The following is a 25,211-nucleotide window of genomic DNA, read 5'->3' on the forward strand; positions in this document are numbered from 1 at the left end:
TAAAAAATAGTTTACCATCAGGAACATACTTTTTGAAGTTCCCCTTGTAAAGCTACCAGTTCCCTATCCTTTTTACTCAGGGACTGTTGAATATTTTCAATTTGTTGTTGAAGTGACGTTTTCTCTGAGGATTTTTCTTGTTGCAGTAGTGTCACAACCTCAACCTAACAAAAATAAAACAAACTTCCATCACTATTGTTGATTTCATTAAATAAAAAAAAAAACAGGGTAAAACTCAAAACGTTTAAATATTGCAGTTTTTGTAGCGATACAAAATCCACCTTAAGTGATGTAACAAGTTAAATGGGGAGAAAAGAAGTCCTAAACTCTGACTTGCTTTTAACTTATCCTGATGGTAAATTTCATCCTGATGGAATCCATTGATAAATTATGTCATAAGTACTGCACATTCTCTACAACCAAATTTAATGGTTTACACACCTTTCCTTTAATTTCACTTTCCAGCTGAGCACATCTTTTTGTTTGACTTTCTATTTCCATCTCAGATGTTTTCACTTTAACTTCAAGTTCCGAGTGCTGTTCACGTAACCCACTGTAATCATCTTTGAGCTTGAAAAGCAGAATACAATAAACAAAAAATATTTAAGTGTGGATTCAAACTGACAACCTAGCCATTTAAACCCATCAAAATACAGATTCTTCTTTAGAAACTCCAAACATTAATTATTGCAGCCATAGTGGGGAGAAATTGGCTATAAGTTAACAGAATTGATATCTTAGGTGATCACTTTTTTGATGGTCACAACTTGGTTGATTTATCAAGCATTTATCAGGGCTTCAATAACACCTTGTCCAGTATTCTGGGACAAAATAGATTTTCTTGCTGGGCAAGTAACTTTTAAAGCTTACTTGCCCAATAGACAAGGAAGCCCTGATCTATTTCCTAAACAACCTTGATGACAATAAATTTAAATTACTTCAGCTGTACTAGGCTAAGCACCTTGCATTCTGCTCTATTACCTGACTTGTATAGTACCCGCTTCCCTAACCAAGCGACATAATGTTAGAATTCTGCTGTACCTTTACATTTTGTTGCTGAAGAGCACTTAGCTCTTTTAGCTTCTCCTGCAAGGTCTCTTGGGAAGACCTGACTTGTTCATCTAAGACTGACTTTTCAGCAGCCTTTGCAGCTTCAAGGGCAACTAGACTTTCACTCTAAAAATAACAACATAAAACAAAAAATTAAAAATGATAATAATAGTGATGATAATAACAAATATTAATAAATTTACTGACTTTATGATGTGTTTTTAGACTTGTTTTGACAAAAAAGGATTTCCTTTAGATCCAAGCAGATCTTCGCAACACTGGGTTACTGGTATGTTTTTGCTGTTCTCTTGTAAACCCTTTCACTTCTTTTTTCATTGCTGTCTGTTCAGTTTCGTTTCTCATTTTAACTTGGACTTCTGAGAATTTTACATTCTACATTTTACATTCTAAAGAAAATAAAATTTGAGTTTTCATTATTGGTTACAAACTCACTCAGGACAACTGTTTGTAGAATAAATCGTTTTGCCTGTCACAATCTGATCTTTTTTCTGCAGGAAAATGTGGAAAGCTCAAGCACCACCAGATATTTTTGTAAATATGACCAGTCATGTGCTGCAGAAGTTATATTCAAAGGATCTCTACCTAAATAATGATTGGCTATATTCTTTACAGCATAGTATGAAAGGGTGAATTTACTCTATAGAAACTCACTTTTTCTCTTATTTCTTTCCTCAACTCCTCTATTTGTTGGGATGAATTACTGCACATGGTTGTTAGATCCTGCACAGAATTTTCCAGTTTTCCAGAGGTGTCCTTTGCTATGGCTAATGCCTCCTCAACCTGCAGAGAACAAATTAACAGCTTACTTTTTGAATAATTACAACATCATGGGTGACAAATTACTCCTTAATGTTTTGGCTCCAAATTTCAGCATTAATTCAAAAATCAACATGTGAAATTACAAAATTGCCATGGCAACGTTCCTTACATCGCAGTGCCAAGATGGTTGCAAAGTTTTAAAATGTTATGAATGAAGTTGTCAGGGCATTAAAAGATGCTTTAGAAAACCTCAACACATGAAGGACCACATCAAGAAAAATTCCAACATATTTTGTTGAAAAATTCAGAAACTTGAGAACTTCTTCAAAGTTTTTAAAAGTCAAAATTTACTTGATAATCTAATAGTGAAATTAGGGAACTGCTTTTTGTCCAAGTTCTAATAAATTCCTTCACCTAAAGGGTCAGGAAATTATCAGGATTTGAACAAAAAGCAGTTCCCTAATTCCACTATTAGTTGATCAAGTTAATCATCAGAACACTTGGGAAAAATCCTCGCTGACTCAATAATAGGTCCTAATAAACTATTGATCACCCACTTAGTTTCCTTCCCCGCCCCCACAAGACAATTCCCAGGGAGGGAGGGTGGCTGAGGGCCAATCTCCTATTAAGGTTTCTGAGAAATTTCAATCTGAGTTTGCATTTTGCAATGATAAGGGTTTCAGGTGGGATGGGAACCTCTGTCCACCTTGAAAAAAACCTGAAGAATTGACTGTTAGTAGTTCATGACATTTGTCACATCATGGTCACCTTATTCTGCTCCTTGTGCATCTCTTCGATTTTCCTGGAATGTTCTTGTGTTTGAGTATGAAGGGAAGCTTCCACCTCTTGTAACCTTTTCTGATAGCTCTCCTGTTGATAAACAAACCGGAAACAAGACGGTTTTTAGTGCTGAGAGATGGGATGAAAACAGGAAGATGAGCAAGGTGACTGGCAACTTTGAGGAAAGTATATATCAAAAGAATAAACTAACAACAGCTACTGCTTTTTTCTACAAACTTCAGAAAGATTTCAGCATATCAAATTATTCTCACAGTTCAAATTTTATTCCTTTAACCACACAAAATAAAAATCATATCGTTGTTAAGGATATGGAATCTTTTCAAACAAAACTACAATGTTCAGAAGATTACTAGATGTCCTAGAGGTTCTTTAATTACCTTTTCTTGTTTGAGTTGATTAATAATAGTCTCTGTTCCACCACCAGCTTCAATCTGCGGTGAAAACAATATAAATAAAGTAATTATGTGAATAAAATACACCAAATGTTATAATATTTAAACATAACTTTTGAAAACTGAAGTTTTCTTGTTTTGTACATTTCAGTTCCTTGAGTCCCTTGAATATTTTTTTTTTCACTTTCTACTCAGAGGACTTTTTCTGAAATAACATCAATTTTATTTAAAAAAATTTTCTCTGAACAACATTCAAAACATTCTACACCAGCAGTTTTTTCAGTTTTTATGCTATTTAACCTAAACGGTATTTCACTTTCCCATTTTAATTCTCATTTCTTATCTACCGGTCATCAGGTGGATATATTTCTCAGGTAGACCTGTCATTACTGACCCATTCTAGCTTTCACTTATGGTTAACGTTAAAGAGGTTAAAGTTTGTTTTTGCCTAAGTTTTACTCCCTGAATTTCATTTGTAAAATACAGAAACTCAGTCAACTCTCTCAAACAAAAATGCAGTTGGAAGTGTCACAGCTCAGTGTCCATCTTAAAGATGATTGCCTCATGGAAAGTTAAAGAGACTGATTGAAGAACATTGAACCCAATAGGCCCCACTATTCACATACAATTACTCAAGACTGATCTCCATGCATTTCCTTACAAAATAAGTTGAGAGAATTTGATAAAAAATGAAAGTATTCTCCAGGCTTTGATGATCATTTTATTGATTCTCAAAACCTTTTCTCTTGATGATGTATTGAAATTGTTAGGAGAGAATAATATAAGTATTGGTTAGCCTAGTTGCAATAATATAGTTGTTGGTAACTCTTGGAACTTAAAGGGCTTTTACCTCACCAACTGCTGGTGTTGGTTATTTTTAATGATCGACACAGGTACAGGGTGTATAGGTGTAATCTTGCTGTGATTGCAGGGTAAAATTCACTGCTAGTCTACACCTCTGTATGCTTATAGTTCTAGAGATTAAAACTGTGGGTGAGGTAATTATTTTAATAAATACAAGTACAGTGGATATAACGAAGGGCCAAGGGACTGGCAAAATTTGTTCGCTATAACGAGGTTTCATTATATCGAGGTTCTTTTTCATATGGTTTACTATTACTGGGGTAATTAAGAAATAGTTTGTCATACTGAGGACTTTGTTATACGGAGGTTTATTTGCTCTGTCGAGGTTTCGATCTCTGTACCTTAGCAATAAGTTCTGTTCGTTCAGCTTCAAATCTTGTAATATCATCTTTTTTCTGCTGAAGGCTGGTTTCAAGATCTTTTATTGTTGAGTCTCTGTGGAATAAGGCATTTAAATTCATGAACAATGAAAAAACTTTGAAAGGCCCCAGTGGAGTTTTTTTTTTTAACAGTCTAAAACTCAGCATAACAGCTTTTCAAATACGAGCATAATTCATAGGGAGAATAACAAAGATTTGTACACTGTGTTAAGACCCCAAAGTAGTCATGATTCTCTGGTGACAACTAGCCATGTTTCAGTTAATTCAAATATTTGTATAGGTAATAGCATGATTTGTAGTGATATTTGGCATAAATACCACAAGTGATATTTCAAAATTGTTATACGTAATTTCATGAGCCGTTAGGTGATTGAAATTTGAGACAATTTTGAAATATCACGACTGGTATTTACGCCAAATATCACGTACAAATCATGCTATTATTTCTTTATACTACTACCCACCACACGTCTGTAATTTTTACATGTAGGTATTTCAAATTAAGCTGAAATACCACTGCTCTAAGCCATTCAGATTGCAGAAATTTCTCACGTAGTAGTATAAGCTGCTTAATACTTCCTCCTTGCCCCACCTTCCCCCCCCCAACAAACAAAAAAAACGTACAAATGAAACTAAATCTCACCTATTTTGGGTCTGTCTCTGTTCCTCTTGTAACTGATTTTGCAGGTTTCGAACTTGTTGATTGGAATCTTCCTTCAATGAGACCTAAACACAAAACTGTACTTTGTTCGTGGCACTTTACTAAACTATTTTGCGTCACTCAACAAAATGTCAAAACATCAAAACATGAAAAAAAGACTGACCAAAAAATTTGCAGTAACCAAGAGTCGCAAGAATGGAGCTGTTGTTGGTAGAAACACTGTCCTTAATCAGGTTAAAGAAAGTTTTACGACCCAATTGTAGAACGCAGTTAATGGAACATGAGTCTTCTGGTCCTATAGGGCATCCGGTGTACTCTAACTATTATACTTTAGACTCTTAGCTTAGCTTAGCTCGTACGTGTAGAGTAGTCTCAAACTTTACCGGAACAGTGAAATTAACCACTATTCGACCGTCACCAAGGGTAGAACCCTAGGGAACAGTTTTTACCTGCAAAAGGGTTCAATACCCCAGTGATAAGCACATGTGACTACTCACACAAAGTTTTAATTCAGTACAAACCTCAGAGTCCAGTTTACTTTTCGTTTCATCAAGTTGCTTTTGAAGATAATCAATGAATGTCTCCTTTTCTTTCAATACAACATTGACCTGAAAACAACAAAAAAAGACGATTCCTCAACAGCAGCTAACCATTGACTTTTAGTAGGATAAGCTTTGGGTTTTATCAACATCATATAGATTTAGCCAGGGTTAAAAGCGAAGCTCTCATTAATAAACTTACGCAAGCAAAAAATAAAATCATGTAATGCTAAACAGCAATGGCGATGAGAACGGCAAAAAAACAAACAAACAATAGCAAAAAAAACAAACTTTGCATATGCAACACACTTTTGTACATAATTCTTTGTCATTGTTTTGCATGACCAAACCATGAAACTTCTTAGTTACACATTTCATGGAGAAAATGTCGTATTTCCTCACAAAACATTCACTTTGTTGCTTGTGTTCCTGCTCTTCTTTTTTTTCACTGCTTCTCATTTTTCATCTTGCTGGCCACTAGCATTTCTCATTTTCTCACTGCTGCAGCTATTAAATTTTCATGTTATTCTTCCAGCAAAATTTTTTTTCTTTAATTCGTTTTTTATCTCTCCCACTAGCTCTTTCTGTGATATCCATGTCAGTGTAGACATCAAAATGTAGTGGAAAAAAGACTCGCCTTTGTTTTTTTTTTCTCTCTAAAAGTGTAGGTGGCCAGGCGTGTAGTAAATGTGACACTTGAGATCATCTTACATGTAGGGGGTGGATGATGTGGATGGACCGATGGTCACATGATAACTAAAATTTCTGAGATCTATAGGTTACCATTTTTTCTTACCCATGTTACTCCGCTGCACAGGCTTCGCACTAGAGAGAGCTCCGCTAAAAACATATTTTTGTCAAAATTTATTATATTCCAACCTGACTGAGATCATGCTGAAGGTTGATTAGATTTTTCTGTCTCTCTTGACTTTCTTCGTGCACTTGTTTTCTGCTTTCTGTGGATGCTGTTATTGCTGTCTGCAGACTATAAAGGAAGGACACCTTATTTATAGAAGACAACATTATTTTATTAAAATGACAGTAAAGTCTTAAATTTCACAACAAATTGTGTGCTACCCACCTCTGTACTTGTTCAATTTTTGATGCCTTTTCCACTTCAAGCTCCTTCACTTTCATCTGGAAGCTGCATTACAATCAAACATCCTTTCAATTTTTGGAAATATTTCTCTTTATAAATGGCCTTGAGGTGGAGGACACAAACAGATAAAATGAACATTCACTTAAAATCCTTCCAGTTTGCAACTAGACTTTCAATGTAGATATTATCTTAATAGGAATCTATTGATAAGCCAAATCCTGACAACATGCAAGGAAGAAGCCATTAATATGTGAAAGTTTTATTCATAGGTTCTAAATCCACTGTACAGTACCCCTTAGCTGATTTGTACATCAGGAGAGTAAATTAAGTTACATTACCATTTATTATTGTTTATCAATCAAGCACTGTCCATGTACATGTATCTGTATGGCTGTATGGATGATCTAAATTGTAAAAATGGCTACACATAAACCACCATACCTAGTGACTTCTGTTAAGGCTGCATTCAACTTTTCTTGCCAAGTTTTATGCTCTTCTTCCTTCTCTTGCCGAAGTGAGGACACCTGTTGCTGTGCTGTGGAAAGCTGATTCTGTAAAGTGATTATTTCATCACCAGAGGGCCTGTAACAAAAAGATATAATGTTCTTAAGTTTTCAAAGTAATAAAGATCACTTCTTCTCTAATTTCTCATCTGAAAATTTTTATTCCCCTAATTTTTGTATTAAAGATAGCCTGAGCTGCTAGTGGTGTTCAGATTGCTGCTGTAATACATATCACCATATGTAACTCACTCAAAATTGAGGAGAATAAGATCAGCTAAGGAGGGAACCACTAACAAGGTCAACATACCTTTGAGACAACTGTTTTTCTAAGTTTTCAGTTAATCTGGACTTGTCCTCTAGTTGTTCCTAAAACAAAAATTATTGGAGTTTGGAAACGTCCATCAACAAAGTTCAGCTTAGCTCCTTACAGTTATACATGTACATGTTAAAACACCTGTTTAATTTATACTGTCCTATTTTGGTAAGGCTTTTCTATAAACAGTGGCAAGACTATTGATAAAAAGCCTTGACAAGGTTACTAGCAGTATTCCTTAAGCAGGCTTGCTTGCTCTCATTTGTCTTGTAAAGTGAGGCGGGGGGGGGTGGATTTGGGGTGGGGAGGAGTGTAATAAGATGAGTATGTTAGAGGCAGAGCCACCAGCATGCGAGTTAAATTAGGAGTGAGTTATATGCTCATGGGAATTGTGTATTGCTTAGCAAGTTACAGATAAGTCAACTGCTAGAGGATAACAAACTAATCTGTTGGTTACACTTCTTTCCAATACAAAATTAATTGCAGGCTCTTAGCCAAAGAGAAGACAGATAGTGAGTACAATGTTTAACAAAGAGTATTTTTGTACCCTCAAAGACCTCCCTTGACGTACAATGCAGAAATAATACAGTACACTGTTATGTAAAAAACTGAAGTTCATGGTTTGTTTGTACCTTCAACCTGTTAATTTCTTCATTAAAAAGTTTCTGTTGTCTTTGCTCTTCCTCTAAAGATGCCTTTAAGCCAGCATTTTCAGTTGCCTAACAAAACCCAAGGATACAAACAAGTTATCCACATTCTTCATTGACAGAACGAAAGCACTTTCATTGCACAATCTTGATTTTAACTTTTTGAAAACCTACACTGCATCTTCCCATCTTAGAGACCATCAAAACTGCACCTTTCTTTCTCTTATAATCAATGAAACTACTCTTCATCCTTACCAGTTCTGAATTTCTTTGAGCTAAATTCATCTGCTCACTCTGACTCCCAGTTTGAGCTTCTAATGACTTGGCCAGTTCTACTTTCAGTTGGGCAAACTCTGCCATAGCTTTAATATAAAGGAAACTTGGAATTAGATTTAAAAACAATCTAGCCACAACATCATAAGAAACAAAAAGGCACACTTGTCCATTTTTTGGACAATAGATGAGGTTTTCTTGACTCACATTTAACGCTGTTCTCTTTTTCTGCCATAACTTTTTTGTCTGATTCTGTCTCCAGGTTTTGTTTTTCCTACAAAATGAATGCAAGGGTAAAGAAAACATACGTACATTGTAAAAGGTTTTACAATCTTATTTCAGAAAACAATCATGCACCTACCTGATTCAAACCCACACATTTCCTTAGATAGATTGGTTTTCATTATAAAAAGCAATGTCACGTTAATACAGCAGTGTGGAATCAAATGATGTAGGGAGTGACATGGCAAACAATTAATACTGGTCACATTGTGGTACATTTTAAAAATTCCATCACATGACAAACAAGAGTTCAAAAAAGTTACATGGAGCAATGACATATAACATGTCAACATGAGGGCAGGTGTAGCAATCATTAAATATTTCCTCATAACATTTTCTGTAATAACTAGTACCATCACCCATTACATCATGTGAGCTCAACTTGACTGATGTAATAGGTTTTTTTACTAATGAAATGACACCCCAGAATACAGCATTTTACCAGTAAATGATAGGGCAGTAGGCTGATTTATCAATAGAACGGGAACGTCAGTTGACGGCAGCACGCGCAAATCAAACAACTGGCTTGACCAATGGCAGAGTGGCAAACTGGGAACCGGAAGTCAAGTTTGGTCCTTTCTGTGCGCTTTACCATCGTCAGATGACGTTCCTGTTCTGTGGCTAAATCAACCTAGTGAATGGTGTTACAAAACATGACACAGGTTCTCTATAGGTTCTATACTGTTTTAATAGAGGACCTTTTCCAGAGCACTGCATTTCTGCTCCAGTTCAACTTTTTCCTTGGTGATCTTGTCCACTTCTTCCTTCAAAGCAGTAGAGTACCATTTCTCTTCCTGAATTGAAAAAAAATCATAATAACAATAAATTTAAACTAATTTGGAAATATATCTGCATTTAAAGACTATCTACAAACAAGCCACAGAGGATACCTTGTACATGTAACCTTCGTGCAAACAATCAGTACCTTTAACGAAGCATTCAACTCATTTAATTCCTGCTGAAGATACATAATCTCCTGTGTTTTGTCTTCCAGCTCTTTAAGCTGGCTTGACAAGAGGGACACTTCAGATTCTTTCCTCGGTGCTGGAAGTTCTTCATCAAAAGACAGAAAAGAGCCATGTTTTTCACTCCAAATTCTTGTTGTTTCAGGTGGTAAACTCTGTGTTGAGGGTGCAACTGATGGTTTCTAAACAGACACAAAGGCAAATTAGAGTCAGGCCTGTATGACTTCAACTTTAAAACCATACACAAATTTGTTTCAAAAGATTAAGCTCTAAATTCAAAATCACTACATAACACTAGTGTAAAGTAAAATTCTGTTTTACAGGTTCTTAACTGAGGCAAAATACTCTGGAAGAGCTAGAAGACAAAATCACTCCAAACACCCTAAACAGTTTTCACTTTTTAAGTTTAATATTTACTCAAAGTTTATTGTTGTAAAATCTCTTTTATACAGTGTGTAATCCACCTTTTAAGGCAAAATTGTTATGTTGACTTACCACAGCAGAATCATTTTCAGTTTCATGAAGCTGATCAAAATGTGTTTGCAGCTGTTCAGGACTGCTAAAGGTTTTCATACATAATGGGCAAATAAAATGCTGTAGAAAAGAAGTGAATACCATCAGTCTACTAAGGTGGTTTAATTGTAAGTCTTGCTTTGCATCAGCTAGGATTCAAGTTGTCTCATATGCAGCAACAGCTGAACTGTGACTGGCCTGCACAGAAATTTTCCTACTTAAACAATATAGGGTTTGGTGATTTCTGATCAATGCAATTTTTGCACTAGTTCCTTTCGAAGTTAAAGAAGCCTCTGTAGTTGATAACTTTTAAGTGTTCTTGCTACCACTGATAAGGGGCTATTTCTAAGTTCCTTGTGTATAACAGTAAATGAAAAAAAACATGCAGAGACAAATTTTTTTTTTTTTAATTCTCATGCAAAGCAAAAATGATTGATTGATTGATATAAATATTTTCTGCTTGAATTAAATTTGAGAGAGAGGGGTTTGGGAACTTGGAAATTGCCTCTCAACTGTTCCAGCAGTCAAAGATCACTGTTAGTAACTATTAATTCAAGCATTGATCTGTCTTATGAGAATGAACAAGATACAGTGGAACCCCACTCTACAAAAAACTGCTTAATATGAACACCCATATGCTGGGAAACCGAAAAATGCACCTTGACATCACACTGAATGATGTCAATTGGAGCTCAGTCATGACATCATTGCTAGGCAACTGCTGATACCACAAAGGTAGAAATATGACCAAAGCAAGATCCCTTCACTTGCGATACTCATGGGAGTCTTGTGCGATGTAGCCTCCCACGCAGGCGTTTTTTAGGCAAGGTCGTATTTCGTCCCTCCCCACAAAGACCTGCTCAACTGAGAACAACATTCCTTTCCCATTCTTTTGTTCGCGTGGTAAGGGACCAATCACCAGTTTTGAAATTAAGTGTCGACAGGCTAACCATGATTCATAAGATTGTGGTAGTGTTAAAACATGACCCTAGAGTTACCTTTTTCCTTCTTTTCTTTCCTTCGCTAAGGTTATGCAGTGCAAGGAGTATTCTAAAATCTGACTAAATATTACTTTTGCTGCTCTGAGTCTAACATTTATTAGAGGTCATAAAGTTCTCCCAGTGTTTAATGCAGATCGAGTAATTATCAGATTACCTCGTGGTCAAGGTCAACTTTCCAGAATTTGGAAAGTACAATGTGATTGGCTAAGCTAGGGAAACAAATGTTGTTGTCGGTTGAGCAGGCGTTTGTAAGGATGGACAAAATACGAGCTCCCTTAAAAACGCCTGCGTGGGAGGCTACGTGCAATGTAAATTCCAAAAAAAATTATAAACTCACTATGCAAGAGCCTTACTGCTGTTGCTTCGCGAGGAAAAGTTAAAAACTTTGCTCACCCCACTTGATGGTGTTGGCTCACTGTCAACATGTGCTGTTTCAAAGTGGATTTGAAGATCCTCCGCAGAATTGAAGGAAATCATACACACTGGACAGATAAATCCCTGATAAAGTCAAAATATAGCCACATTGATCTCTTTAACAGGTACTTGTACTTCTCATCACTTGAGACTTCCGCGTTCCGTGAGCCATTATATAGGTGTAAGGAGAATTGGCATACTTAGGTCAATCTTCGTTGACAAGGGGTCGTTGAAATACGCTATATTTTGTATTAACCATCTTGGTTTAAAATACAGTTAAACTTAATCTTCATATAAAACTCTGAATTATCTGATTCATATTTAAGGCGCGTGAGTTTACTGAAATGAAAGCGAGTGGTATTTGTAAGTATCATGAATGAATTCTTAGTACTACAAAAGTTCCATCAGTGAAAATGGTTGGACAATGCATGCATACTTACCGAAGTCTCAGTCACCGATTGTGATGGGCCTTCCTTTGTAGGGCTGTCAGGCTGCTGAGTAGAAAAAAGATATAGCATAAATCATAATAATCAGCCATGGTTACTAGACCAGCAGCGGGGATACCGTGACCAGCTCATTTACAGCAATATCACGCGCAAACACTACTATGGCGCGAAAAAACTACCTGGTCATTTCCTTTCTTTTTATCACGCCAACGTTTGAGCATCTTGAATCTTTTTAACTAAGTGGTAAATTCAAAACAAACTATTGTGAAGGGTTTTAAAATAATGTAAGAAATTAAAACCACAAATCGTGACATGGCTGCCATTTACGTGGCACACCGCTGATCAAAAGTTGGAAGGCGGGATATTTTAGGGGGGCGCTGCCCCTGAAAATCTACAACGAGGAGTTTCGCGCTTTGTTCATTCATTTTTATCGTCAAAATTACTTTTTGTTGTGCTATCGTTTCGACCCTTTTTTATCTTTTATGATTCTACAACTATTCATTACGCTATCTTGTAAGTTTTATTTATTTCTGAAACATCTGTTATACAAAAATATGGTAGTAATGATGACCAGTTTATGAGATTCTTTCAAGATTTTACAGGCAAACGTACGGGTCTTTGAACATTCGGGATTTTCAGTTTCAGGGTTCCTCAAGTTCCCGGACGTGGATTTCACTGGAGCTCGAAATTCGAAAATTTGTAGATATTGTTTTGATCCACCGGAAGTGAGATACAAAAAGAAATGGAAGTGAGTGAAACGAATAGCCATGATGGACTGAATGACGTTTCTTTGCAGCAAGAAACAGCCTGCACCGTAGAGTCAAAAGCTCTTGAAGAAAATGGTGGCGATCTTGCCTTCCCTTCCACGTTTTCTCCTGAAACTCAAGTTGGCCCTCAGCTGGCTGCATTGGGTAAGAATTTTATGATAATTATTCTTGGCTTAAAAATATATATACCTTGCTCCTTTGGAGCTAACTAAGATTTTTAGTGGATATTTAATGAATTTAACCCGCATTTTATAAGGAGCTATGTTGCTCATGGTCCTTCTGTCGAGGACGAGTTTGTACGCGTTTCGCGCGAAAATATTATGCTCAAGCTTAGATTGTCCGCGAGTTAATGCTGTTTTTACTCTCATGTACAGCATTTCGGTACATAAGCTAGCCTAGATTCATTATGGCCGGATTAAGTGAATACTGAACATGAAACAGATGTTCATTGAAGAGTCTTTCTTTAGTCGTGTGTGTTCGCGTGTGAAGCGAGGCTGAGCGGGTAGTGGTCAGTCAGGATCAGATGTCCAAGGTCCCAAGAGATGGGTACTTGAACATGTAGCAATTTGCGATGCTGCGGCAGTGATAAAGTGTGAGATAGAGGATGCTTTCCCTTTACTAAGAAATTTCAGTCAGGATGTAAATCCAAGGCATTCCACTAGAAATTCCCAGGAGTAAGAGGAACTTTGGGCATTTGCCATTAATACAAAAACCTTTTGGAAACTTTGATGGCGAGGTCTGTTGTGGTGAAGAAGCGTTTTCATTTGACGCAAGATCCATTTGCTCCCCTGTCTCACCAAAATTCAAGATGGGGAGACAGATATAGCTGTGAATTGCCTGTATCCATATTTTTCACCAGAGAAGTTTCCAACTGGAATACAGGACTACCTTTTCAAAGTTCAACTTTAAATTCCCAGAAATATTGTGTAGGAATTTCCATGCACAAAATTGTGCGTAATAATCCATAAATGGAAAGCATCCTTTGAAAGGATATTCTTGTTTTCCTGTTGTAAAATTTTTCAGTGGAGATTTTGGGTTTAGATTTTTGAGTTTTCATATCAAAGGTTCGTCAGTTCTATGCTATTCATGCCAATTTAATTTCCTTGTCTGAGATTTGTGTTGGTAAACCAAAGTTTTTAGGAACAATTTGTGTACATAGTTTTCACATTAAATCTGTTCACTTATTTGTTAAAACATTAGCTGGAGTGAAGAGAAAGCATGCTTATCAAACAGATGACCAAGACAACAAACATATTCATCTTGATCAAGAGGCAGCGGCTTCAGATGGGTTTGCTGACTTGACAACTCTAGTCAACATGTCTTCTGCAGTGTCGCTTGCTGTTTCTCAGGTGAGAAATGTACCAGCCCTTCCAGTGTAATGTCAATGCCATTATAGATATTATTAACTTGAAATAAATAAAAATATACTAAATTCCTTGTTCTTTGTTGTGCCTACTTTAACTACATTAGGAGGTGAATTCACAGACATTTAGTAACACAGCCATTGACAGTAGTGGCCAAATTGCAGCACTCTCTCAAGAACCAACCAATGGCAGTTTAAGTTTATCAGAAGCAGTGGCAGCTCTCGCAACAGGACACCTGCAGTCTCAGGAGACCGCAATCATTCCAGCATCCCAGCCTGTTGTTATGAGTGACAATAATAACTCTGTTAATCAGGCATGGTTCACCACTAAAGAAGACAAAGACAACCTCCATGGAAAAGGTAATCTTAGTCCAAGTAAAAAAAACAAAATTTAATGTACATGTAGGTTGCTATGCGCCACCAGCCGGTGGGTATTTTTTTTCTGTCATTTCTGATTTTTTATTATTGCCAATTGATTGCTTTCTTTACAAAAAAATATTTATTACACTGCCCAGCTCAGGGATACATGTAAGTTGAAGTTCTTCAGTCAAATATTAATAAAATAATGAAACATCAGGTATTGATTATATTAATAATTTTGACTTTGTAAACACAAATTTGGTTCATTTGGATACATATTTTAAACAAAATGATGTTTCATACTATATATCTCAATAGGTAGGGTGCATTGACAATTAATGTCAATAAAGGACTTAGATAAACAAGAGAAATGGCCCTAAAAAATGAAACGGGCAGGGAAAAGAATCATTTGTTTCTTTTACTTGGCCTTAGTACTAGACATGACAAGAGCATAGTGTAGTTGCCTACTAAAACCTAAAGAACTCTTTTATTTTGCATGGCTTTTGTTGATAGAAAGGAAATTATAAACCTTTCAAAAGAAACAAAATCATTTTTAAATAATCATTAGGCTTTGAGTTAGCCGTAATGATATTTTTCTGTTTGGGATATACCTTTTGTCTGCAAAGTATGCGAATTTCTGTATATCAAAACTTTTGTTTGGTGCATTTTTTGAAGGAGTCAAGTGGAGGCAAGGAATGTGGTCAAAAGAAGAAAATGACCAATTAAAAGAAAATATACTTGAATATTGTCAGGTACGTTAAAATTATCTAAGATTGGTTTGTCTAAAATTAATCAAAACTTTAGATTTTTGCTTTTTTTTATGGTAAATGACAATATTGCTCAAGGTTTTTAAAATCAGGTTTCTCCATGATATACATGAAGCATGCTCAAGATTGTTGATTGTAGTCTTCTGTTTAACATGTTAATGTCGCCGCTCCTGTGTTAACGTAAATTGATTATGCAGTTCCTGTAATATATTAAGGTAAAATGCAAAGAAAGACAGCACTCTGTGTTCAATGTATGAGGCATTGAACTCATTCTTTTTTTTGTCTATCTTTATTTTTAGATCAACAGCATTCCAGATCCTAATATCATCATATTTGAGATGACAAAAGATGATCGAAAAGACTTTTATCGAACAATAGGTTTCTAACTTTTTATAAAATTTACATATTTTTTTATTATGCCCTTTTGTGTATTTGAATAGTACACTGTATAATAATTATTTATATTATAATGCTGGAGTTAAGGAGAGATTAGTTGCTCATCAGTTTTTGGTGCTATATTGCCATTATTTTTTTATGTGATAAGTGTCATGATAATTTCTGAATTTATTCCGCTTTTCAGCCAAAGGTATAAGGCGTCCTCTCTTTGCCATCTATCGTCGTGTGCTTCGCATGTATGATAGAAAGAACTACGTGGGAAAATATTCGTCGGAAGAAGTGCAGCAGCTTAAAGCATTAAAAGAGAAACATGGAAATGATTGGGCTACCATTGGTGCTGCGATGGGTCGGAGTGCCTCATCTGTGAAGGACAGATTCCGACTGATGAGAGACCATTGCCGTTCTGGTTTGTCTTAAGCTTTCTCAGTCATCATAAAACCAACTTATCAAAATTCACCTTTTTACTACTTGTACTGATAGATTTTCAGTTCGCTATGCCTTTGGTGTTAATGCTGAGTGAGAAATTAAGTGATTTTAATTTTTCTTCTTAAGGCAAATGGACAGCTGAGGAAGAACAAAAACTGTCCAGTGCTGTTCATGATTTAAGCAGTACAAGATCAGGTGACCTGATCACAACAGGGATATCCTGGGCAGCTGTGGCTGAACAAGTTGGAAGTAGATCAGAAAAACAGTGTCGATCAAAATGGTAATGTTCCTCCTTTTCTAAAGAATACATGAATTTGTGGAGGAAAGCAAAGAATTGTTTCTAATAAACGTAGGCATGAATTTTTATTATAATATTGCTGTAGATCTACTTCAAGGAAATGTCCACCATTATCCTGAAAATCAAAGATACAGTTGAAGCTGTAAAACCAGTTGCTTAATTTTACAATATCTGTTGTCATCATCATTTCTGTTGTTAGTTAAGTTAACTCCCATTATATTCATTATCTGAATTCCTCTTATTTGCAAAAACTTAAAATTTTGTGTCATCCTGTAGGAAGCTCAAAAATGTAAATCACTTGATATATCTCCATACAGGTATGAAAGCAAATTAATCATAATTTTTCCTCAGGTTAAACTACTTAAACTGGAAAGAGAAAGGTGGACAAGAATGGACCAAGCAGGATGAGATTAATCTTATCACAAGGTGAAGATTTGATGCAGCTGTCTCTCGCTTGCCTTGTATTAACAATTTTGCCACAAAATTACTGGAACTTCCTTTCTAACACAAGGTTTGTTTAGGGTGACACTCCTACAACAAGCCCCCTGTTGTCTTTAACAGATTTTCTGTATTGGCTTAACTGAACTTAGTTATTGTATCTTCGTTCATGAGTATTAGACTTGGTTACACATTTGATGGTTACTTTTATGTAATATTCCAGCTGTTATGAGTAGAACTGTGTAATAAGTTTTGTAGATTTTTATGGTTAAAAAAGTCAGATCTTTTGCTGATCTATTAATAGTTTAAGTCAGCCTTGTTTTCTTTAACATTCTTACTCAAGGATTCATGACTTGAATCTCCAAGATGAAAATGACATAAACTGGAAGGCCATGGCAAGTGATTGGCCCAGGTAAGTGAAATGTTAGAGTATCAGTACACATGAGTGCCCCAAGGGTTTCAAGTGAAATAGCTAGTAGCCTGATGTTATGAGGCCCTGCCAGGGTAAATTCCGACAAGCCACATGGCCCAAAAAGTAGCGACAGTGGGTAAAACGAAATCACGACAAGAGACAACCTCCCTTGGCCAAATTGCCACAGTGACAGCAAAGCTGACAATAAGCGACAAGCATTTATAAACACCGACATGAGACGTTTTAAAATTCAGATGGGCGACATGGGACCCCCCTGGCTCCCCCCCTGGCTCTGTTATGGCAACTGTTATCATATATGGCTTGACTGGCCAAAGAATAAACAATAAAGCTTATGAGTTCAGAGGTACACACCCAACTTAAACTGGGCTAAGCAAGCAGTACTGATGGCGCATAGAAACCTACATGTATTTTTTAATTTGGGCAACAAAGAAATCTTAGGTCTTGCACAAAACTTTAATACAGGGAACCCAGTATTGAAAGGGTCAGACCTTTTGGGTAGCCCATATTGATAATCTCTCTTAGAGCACAGCCCTGCCCAAGAGGGAGGGAATTCAGATACTGCTCAGAAAATTACTGCTCAGAAAAACTATCCAGCCCCAAAGGCATCCAATAAAATGTTTCGTTTTCCTTTATTTTAGTGTGCGCTCTCCACAATGGCTCAGAAGCAAGTGGTGGGCTTTGAAAAAACATGTTCCTGAAATAGAGGCAACATCTTTTGAAGCCATCTATTCTTATTTGTACGAGACCTATACTGCAACACTGCAGAACAAAATAGATAGACAGGAGGCAAGGTTTAAAGGCAACCATCTTCCTGGTGTGTCAGCTGTTATACCAGCTGGAAGACCAGTTCATATAAATCCAATGTCAACAGGAGCTGTCACAAACTCAGGAATTTGTCACACAATAACAGGTACATTAATACACTTGTGATGATGAATATTTTCGCCAGATGCAATCATTCCCTTTATCCTGATTGCAGGTTAAGAATTCTGTGTTCTCTCCTCTCAGCTTGGGATCATTCTAATTACTAATGACCAGGAGCATTATCTTTTATACATAAATCCTGCTGTCTGTGTTTCACCATTACACAAGCAATAAACAAATCACTAAAATAATAATTGATAAAGTAATAATCAGTAATGTTGAATATTTAATACTAAAATGATCTTGTCATTGTTATTTTAGTTATCAGGAAATAACATTGAAAAAATATTATAACAAGACTACTTTTGTTTCATGTAACCAAAATCATATAATTTTGTTTCATCATTAAATTTGAAAATGGACCATTTATTTTGTATTGCAGTCAGTAGTGATGGTTCAGTTACAAGAGATGAGACATCTCCCCTCCCCACTGGTCACAGTAGATTTGAAGTAGTACAAGTCAATGCAATACCGACACAAGATATATTCAATAGCCAGTCCAGTGTGCAGGGGGCTCCATCATACATTATCCAAGCTCCTGCAGGACAGACATACATCATACAGCAACCTACAGGAAGTCTGGTAAGGCAGACACACAGTGCAGAGCTGGCTACAACATCAGAGGGAATCAGTGGTCAGCATCAGCAGGTAAGGATTGGTGCTTTTTATCAAAGTAAGTTGATTAAGATTACCTGGTGGTTGAAGTCCTGAATAAGACTGTTGTTCACAGTGAGTGATGGTTGACAACCTGTTTGGTAGTAATCTTCAGAGTTCCTTACTTCTACCCTCGAAATGACTACCACACAGGTCAACAAAAATCACCAGTCACTGTCAACAACAGTCCTATTCAGGATTACACCCACCTAGATGATTATATTCTACTTACTTATAATTATGACATGACTCCTTGATTCAAACTATTTACTAGCTGTGCTATATCACTGTTGGTTTGTTTGCCAGCATTTTTGTCTTTTTCATTCCAGTCAATTCATTTTGGGCTATATATACATGCTTGTTTTATGATCAAAGGAAATGAATTTATTTTATGAGTATCTTGGATTACTCACTGTGAATGAAACCCTCCAGTGTTATCACAGTCAGAAGCTTAAATCAGGTTGTCAGTTAATATAGACACCATAGTGTCTGTATTATCTGGGTGTCCATATTAAGTGGGCTCTCAGAAAAATGTCGTGGACACATATTTTTTTCGATAATAATATGAAGACTAAAGTAGGCATTTTTACAAGAGAACCTGGCTTAATTTTTTAACTGTAACTTGACAAGTTCATGATGTTTTAGTATTGTTCTTGAAACACAACAGTGCAATCTGCGCAGGTGGACTGAATATTAGACAGAAAGCTCTGAGAAGTCATTTGCTGTTTCTGTTAGGTTTTCACCAGGTGTCTGTAGAGCTTGGTTGCACTGTATTGTAGTGTTTCAGTGATTTTGTAGACACTTAATAAGTTCATGACACTCTCTCTTGACCCTGTTCTTCCAGGAGGTAGTCATGACAACAGCAGTACTTCAGACACATCACGCTGTACAAACTCTCCCTGAGGTTTCACCTGAATTCACACAAGCTATAGTACAGACAGACATTTCTGGTCCCATTACTGCATCAGATCTGACGCACACAGTCATTGATAAGACACAAACTGGTTTACCGCAAAATGAAATAGAGCAGGAAGATGAAGCAAGCAGTGTGGAGCAGACAGGTGTGGCAAACAGTACATTAGACTGCAGCCATGGAGGTCTGACTACTGAGCTTCAAGTGGAGGGAGTGGGTGACAAGGAGGTGCAGGCTGTAAAACAGACAGGTGCAGTTATAGTTATTGTTAATTATTATTATTTTTATCATTATCTATTATTAATTCTTATTGGGTGGCACTGGTTACCAATATGTATGGAAGGGTTACTAATGAAGAAGTCAGAACCTCCTCTGTACTGAAAAAAAAAGCTGTTACTGCTTTGAACACAAAATTATTCAATTCTTGATAGATTGAACTTTCTATCTGCAAAACTGGGTGCTGATGTAATAAGCAAGTCTGGTTTCATTCCTTTTTGGTCGGTCAAAACTTGGTAAGGTAAAGCAGATCCAGTAGTGATATACCTCTGTTGTGTTTTCTTAACATTCTGCGCAGGTTTATTACCAGCGGCGGATATGGGGATCTGGGGTGTGCTTTGAAACTTGAACTAGTCTGTACTGTAACTTTAGAAGATAGAATATGAGGATCTGCAGTCGAAATATTGTATACCTCAGCCTTTTTCACGTTGTTTGATCAGTCTTTCCAGAAGCGTTTTTGACTATAATTCTACTTTTATCACATTAGAAAAAAAAGGGGAAAATCGATAAACAATAGTAGCTGTGAAACTCCGTGCAAGTCCGCGGCTCCAACTACCCCCTGCGGACAATACATATATCCATGACTAGTATATTTTAGTGTGAGTATTGTCAATGTTTTACATTCAAAAGATGCGATAAATTCAAACTAAAATCTACAAATCTACTAATCATGGAGGTACGTATAGTGCGCATTATTTTGGAAAAATTAGCATAACGTCAAAACAGTGGATGTTGTAACGCAGATTTTTGACCGGTTCGTAGGATAGGTTTGTCTTGAAATTTCAAGGTGTTGCAGGGAATCAATCTTAATGAAAGTTTCAGACATTTTTATACACATTATAAAGATTATGTGAAGGGATTTTAAAAAAATTCGTTCGAGTCGTTTCAGAGATATACAAGAAAGCGCGAAAAGTCCAAATTCTGAATGAAGTTGCACTTATACAGGTGGTGAGAAAACGGGTTAGTTTTCAAGATCGCAAGAACGAAAGTACACCAAAATTTCCTAGCATCAAAATATGATATTAAGCATCATTCTCACGCTACTTAATAATAATTTGAGTCCTTTATAACGTGTTTATTAAATAATCTATCACGGCTATTGAAAATTTAAGGTTTGAAATATATTTTCGTTTTAGTCGAATTCAAACATACAGAATTTTTTACTTCTTACGGAGATTGTTTGCTAAACACCAAACTTCAAGTTCCTAGTGTTGGATTTTCAGTAGCAGGTCTAGATCACACAAAATTCGGCTTTTATCAATTTCAAAGTTTTTCGTTTATTGTTGTCATAGTAATATCGATTTTACTTAAAACTACATTTTCACAAATTTCAATGCATAGCCAATTACTGGTGAAAATTTTATAGCGATTGGACAAGGAAAAAAACACTTTTTAGGCGATTGAAAAATGTCGGTATGGCCTCTGAAAAACTGTATCGAAACACCTTAAGTGCGTTGAAAACAACTTAATAGTCGTGACAAAGTCATAAATTATTAGATGCCTTAAGCATTTCCTAGTTTAAAGTAATGCTAAAGCTTTTCAATTATGCTTTTTTTTTCTTTCTAGGTCCTGCAGCGATCGCTCAAACCTTAGATGGAAAGCATCTCACAGAGACACCAGCTGTACACATGCATCAAGTCAGTTCACAAAACAGAGATGTTGTTGTAAGCCCTGATCCGTTAGAAGACGTTCACGTGACTGTAATCTCCAACATGGAAACGAGTCTGGCAGCTACGTTATCGCCGTCCTCTGGAATAAGTATTTCACAGCAGCACGGAATATCTGCGGCCAATAATCCCAATGATTTGTCTGTAAGTGCGATGGTTCCACAAGTAACATTACCGGATGAGATTTTACAATCGCAGTCAGATGAGCATGGGGATCTGTCTCCCACTGAAACAACAAGTGTGATGATGGTGTCGGAAAATCCAATGACTGTGACATCCACTCTTCCTTCGCAAATCCTTCAACCACAAACTGAAGATAACACGAACTCGTCCCACCCCTCCTGTTCGGCAGGTAGCACTGTCTCTAGTAATTTAAATGCCAGTGTGGCTCTTGCTAATATCGTTGCTGACACAGGTGGGCTAGAGCATTCTGACAATTGGTTGGACTCTTGTCAATGACGATCGATTGCCTTTTACCACCCCTCACCTATCACCCTTCTTATGTGACAAGCGTGGGGCTCAAATGGAAGAGTACATAATTACAGCGTAGCTCCCCTCGCCTGTTACATTACTTGTCAATAACGGTTCAGGAGAACTTCAAAATGTTGGAGAAGCCCATATGGGCACATAGTACGAAGAGGCGGACGGCTATCTTTGGTCGAGATGCTGGGTAATCATTGAACGAAAGGAGACACTATCTTGGAAATTTAGTACCTAACTTTACGAGATTGGTATTTTGTCTTCGTCAAAATAGTCCTAAAACGAATTAGAGAGACTCGAGGAGAAGGCTGAAAGTCAGGATATTTGTCATATGAAAATCATGGAAATCAGTATTTTGCTAGCTTTCGAACTCATTTTTGTTGATGGCGAACTGGGGTTGGAGAGTAACTTTTGTTCCTTGGTAGCACGGGAACACTTCATTGGCAGGTTACACACAATTACTTGACCAACTGGTGGTCTGAAAAATATGACATTAAAGAATTGCGAGATAGTGTTGCAAAAGGTCAAATAAAGTGCCTTATTGGTGGCGACATATTTTAGTTTTTGCATTGCGAACTGAAAGGACAAATTCTGCATCGTGTACGCAGATATATAAAAGTACGAAACGTTCCTGGTTAATCGTCACACTTTAGAGAGGATATAACATGACCTTGACTTTTAAAAACAAAACTGCTGAACGTGTTGCAAACTAAAATAAGTTTGCTGTTTTCACCAGTGTCACCCATTTAATAGCTGTGAAGCTAAATCCCTGGACACTTAAATAAAGTTATCGTCATTATAAACATCCTCCTCGTCGTCTCGTTGTCGTTATCATCATCATTAGTACTATTTTTTGTTATTTTTATCATTTTAGATCTTAATCAAACAGAGATAACCTTGACAAATGACTAAAGTAAAGTCACTTGTAAACAGCAAGCGACAGCCTGAAATATAAATCAAACCATAATGCAAATTTTACCCAGGCTTTTTGAAGAAAACGAGAAATGAAGGTAACTATACCTTTTTGACTTTTTAAAGAAAACTTTACCGTAAGTCCATTACGTGTAATTTAAAGCATTTTTTATGCCTATTGAAGGACTTAACATAAACATTTCGCCCGAGTGCGGGCTACGCCTTCTGTCAGCAGCACCCACATTGTTCGACCAGCTAAGGTATTTCGATACAGTTTTTGGGAGGCCATTCCGATGTTTTTCAATCACCTTAACAGCGATTTTATCCTCGTCCGATCGCTACAAAATGTTCACCAGTGATTGACTATGAATTGAAGTTTGTCGAAATGTTGTTTTTAGTAGAAATCGATATCACTATGACGACAATAAACAAAAAAACTTTGAAATCGATAAAATCCGAATTTTGCGCGATCTGGACCTGCTACTGAAAATCCGACACCAGGAACTTTAAGTGTGGTGTTAAGCAAATAACCTTCGTGAGAACTAAAAAATTATGTATGTTTGAATTTGAAAAAACGAAAATGTCTTCCAGACCTTGTATTTTCAATAGCCGTGATAAAGTGTTTAATAAAATAGTTCTGAATAACTCACATTAATCTTAAGTAGCGTCAGAAGGCTGCTTAATATCATTTTTCGATCCTAGGAAATTTTGGTGTATTTTCTTTCTTGCGATCCTGAAAACTAACCTGTTTTCTCACCACCTGTCTAAGTGCAACTTACTTCTAAATTTTGACTTTTAGCGCTTTTCTGTATTATCTCTAAAACAGCTCAACAGAATTCTTTTTAACTCTCATGATGGCATTTTCATGATGTTTATAACAATGTCTAAACCTTTCTTTAAGATTGATTCACTTTAACTCCTTTAAATTTTAAACGAAACCTAACCTACGAACCGGCCAAAAAACTGCGTTACAACATTCTCTGTTTCGACGTTATGCTAATTTTTCAAAATCGATGCCCATCACACATACATACCTCCATGGCTAGTACATTTTAATATGAATTTTATTGCATATTTTGATTGAAAACATTGACAATATTCACATATTATACCTTAACACAGCAAGCACTATATCTACAGAACTTGTTACATTCTAAAATGGTTGTTTATCACGTGCTGTGTGAATAGTTTCGTCCCCGATGCCAAAAAAAAATACTACTTCTAGAGCGTAGAATAATTATTTATTCCCGAGCGAAGCGAGGCGCCGCAGACTCGCGAGGTATATAATCTCGTCGCACGCGAAGCACGTGTACTGCGCGCGCTGTTTTTTATAATAGCGACCTGCTAAGTCGGCCGGCCCATCTATACTTGTATATATCGCGATGGTGTCCGCCCTTACCCGGGTTCCATGTGTCGTATACGTCCCTACGCCACGTGGAAGACACTGTTAAGGAATCGATAGTACCGTATTTACTCGATTAACCGCCCTGGGCGCTTATTAAATTTTTGGACCTTAAGAGTGGGCGCTTATTCGAGGCTGAGCGCTTATTAAATTTTCACCATTTTCAAAAAGTGTAGTATGTATATTTTGCAACAAAACAGACAATGGTAATAACAAAACATGAAGATGTAACAAAGCAACGTTTCTGCAAAACACTCTGAAGAAAACTCCGTCTTCGGGGAAGTCTCTTGTTAGTACTTATTCCTTTTAGGGGGTTGTAGGGGGAAGGGAGTGGGCGCTTATTCGAGGCTGGGCGCTAATTCGAGGTTGGGCACTTATTCGAATAAATACGGTATTTTGTTATACAGCTTTCTCCTAGAACTTCCGCCCAGCGTGCCTTGTATAAAGTTGATCGAGCCCTATTAAACAAGAATTCAAAGATACTTTTCAGAAGAATGACTGCTGTTCTGACGGTGAAAACCCAACGTAAACTAAAGAACAGATGCCCAACCAGGCCGATACGGTATAAAATCGTCTGCAAGCAAAACGTGTTGGTTACCTCGATTTTCGCTCATACAAGGTTAATTATTCAAAATCGCTTCCATTTGCTCTTAAACGTTTTCTTAAAAGTACTTTTGTATTCAAAATTCATTGCAAAAAGCACCTACCGACTCCTAAAACGGCGGCAAAAAAAAAAAAAAAACTGATAGAAATAATCCCAGCTTTACGTGACATCCAAAAATCGGCTGCGGGGAATCAATTTCACATCTCGG

The 25,211-nt window shown here is 36.7% G+C and overlaps 2 protein-coding genes across 2 annotated transcripts in view; one reads left to right on the forward strand and one right to left on the reverse strand.

The window, feature by feature from the left end:
- The window catches only part of LOC140923768 (uncharacterized), a 29,010-nt gene extending 16,725 nt beyond the window's left edge, over window positions 1-12,285 (reverse strand). Inside the window, exons 1-22 of the mRNA XM_073373842.1 lie at window positions 12,103-12,285; window positions 11,918-11,971; window positions 11,457-11,561; window positions 10,045-10,143; window positions 9,510-9,731; window positions 9,283-9,378; window positions 8,510-8,576; window positions 8,285-8,391; window positions 8,015-8,101; window positions 7,377-7,435; window positions 7,008-7,148; window positions 6,549-6,611; window positions 6,347-6,452; window positions 5,450-5,536; window positions 4,911-4,993; window positions 4,229-4,322; window positions 3,009-3,062; window positions 2,599-2,700; window positions 1,723-1,851; window positions 1,042-1,176; window positions 442-570; window positions 30-164 (exon numbers count right to left, since the gene is read on the reverse strand). Coding sequence (XP_073229943.1) covers window positions 30-164; window positions 442-570; window positions 1,042-1,176; window positions 1,723-1,851; window positions 2,599-2,700; window positions 3,009-3,062; window positions 4,229-4,322; window positions 4,911-4,993; window positions 5,450-5,536; window positions 6,347-6,452; window positions 6,549-6,611; window positions 7,008-7,148; window positions 7,377-7,435; window positions 8,015-8,101; window positions 8,285-8,391; window positions 8,510-8,576; window positions 9,283-9,378; window positions 9,510-9,731; window positions 10,045-10,143; window positions 11,457-11,561; window positions 11,918-11,971; window positions 12,103-12,144 — 2,196 coding nt within the window. The 5' untranslated portion in view covers window positions 12,145-12,285. The remainder of the gene's footprint in view (window positions 1-29; window positions 165-441; window positions 571-1,041; window positions 1,177-1,722; window positions 1,852-2,598; window positions 2,701-3,008; window positions 3,063-4,228; window positions 4,323-4,910; window positions 4,994-5,449; window positions 5,537-6,346; window positions 6,453-6,548; window positions 6,612-7,007; window positions 7,149-7,376; window positions 7,436-8,014; window positions 8,102-8,284; window positions 8,392-8,509; window positions 8,577-9,282; window positions 9,379-9,509; window positions 9,732-10,044; window positions 10,144-11,456; window positions 11,562-11,917; window positions 11,972-12,102) is intronic.
- A 17-nt stretch (window positions 12,286-12,302) lies between these two features.
- On the forward strand, window positions 12,303-22,895 carry LOC140923769 (uncharacterized). The gene is made up of 14 exons (XM_073373843.1): window positions 12,303-12,436; window positions 12,563-12,834; window positions 13,891-14,039; window positions 14,161-14,413; window positions 15,089-15,165; window positions 15,480-15,558; window positions 15,761-15,982; window positions 16,129-16,282; window positions 16,652-16,726; window positions 17,082-17,150; window positions 17,810-18,081; window positions 18,478-18,743; window positions 19,594-19,912; window positions 21,505-22,895. The coding sequence occupies exons 2-14, from the start codon at window positions 12,666-12,668 to the stop codon at window positions 22,062-22,064; spliced, it is 2,664 nt and encodes an 887-aa protein (XP_073229944.1). The 5' UTR covers window positions 12,303-12,436; window positions 12,563-12,665; the 3' UTR covers window positions 22,065-22,895.
- The last annotated feature ends 2,316 nt before the right edge of the window (window positions 22,896-25,211 follow it).

Source organism: Porites lutea, chromosome 13 (assembly GCF_958299795.1).
Source record: "Porites lutea chromosome 13, jaPorLute2.1, whole genome shotgun sequence".
NCBI lineage: Eukaryota > Metazoa > Cnidaria > Anthozoa > Scleractinia > Poritidae > Porites > Porites lutea.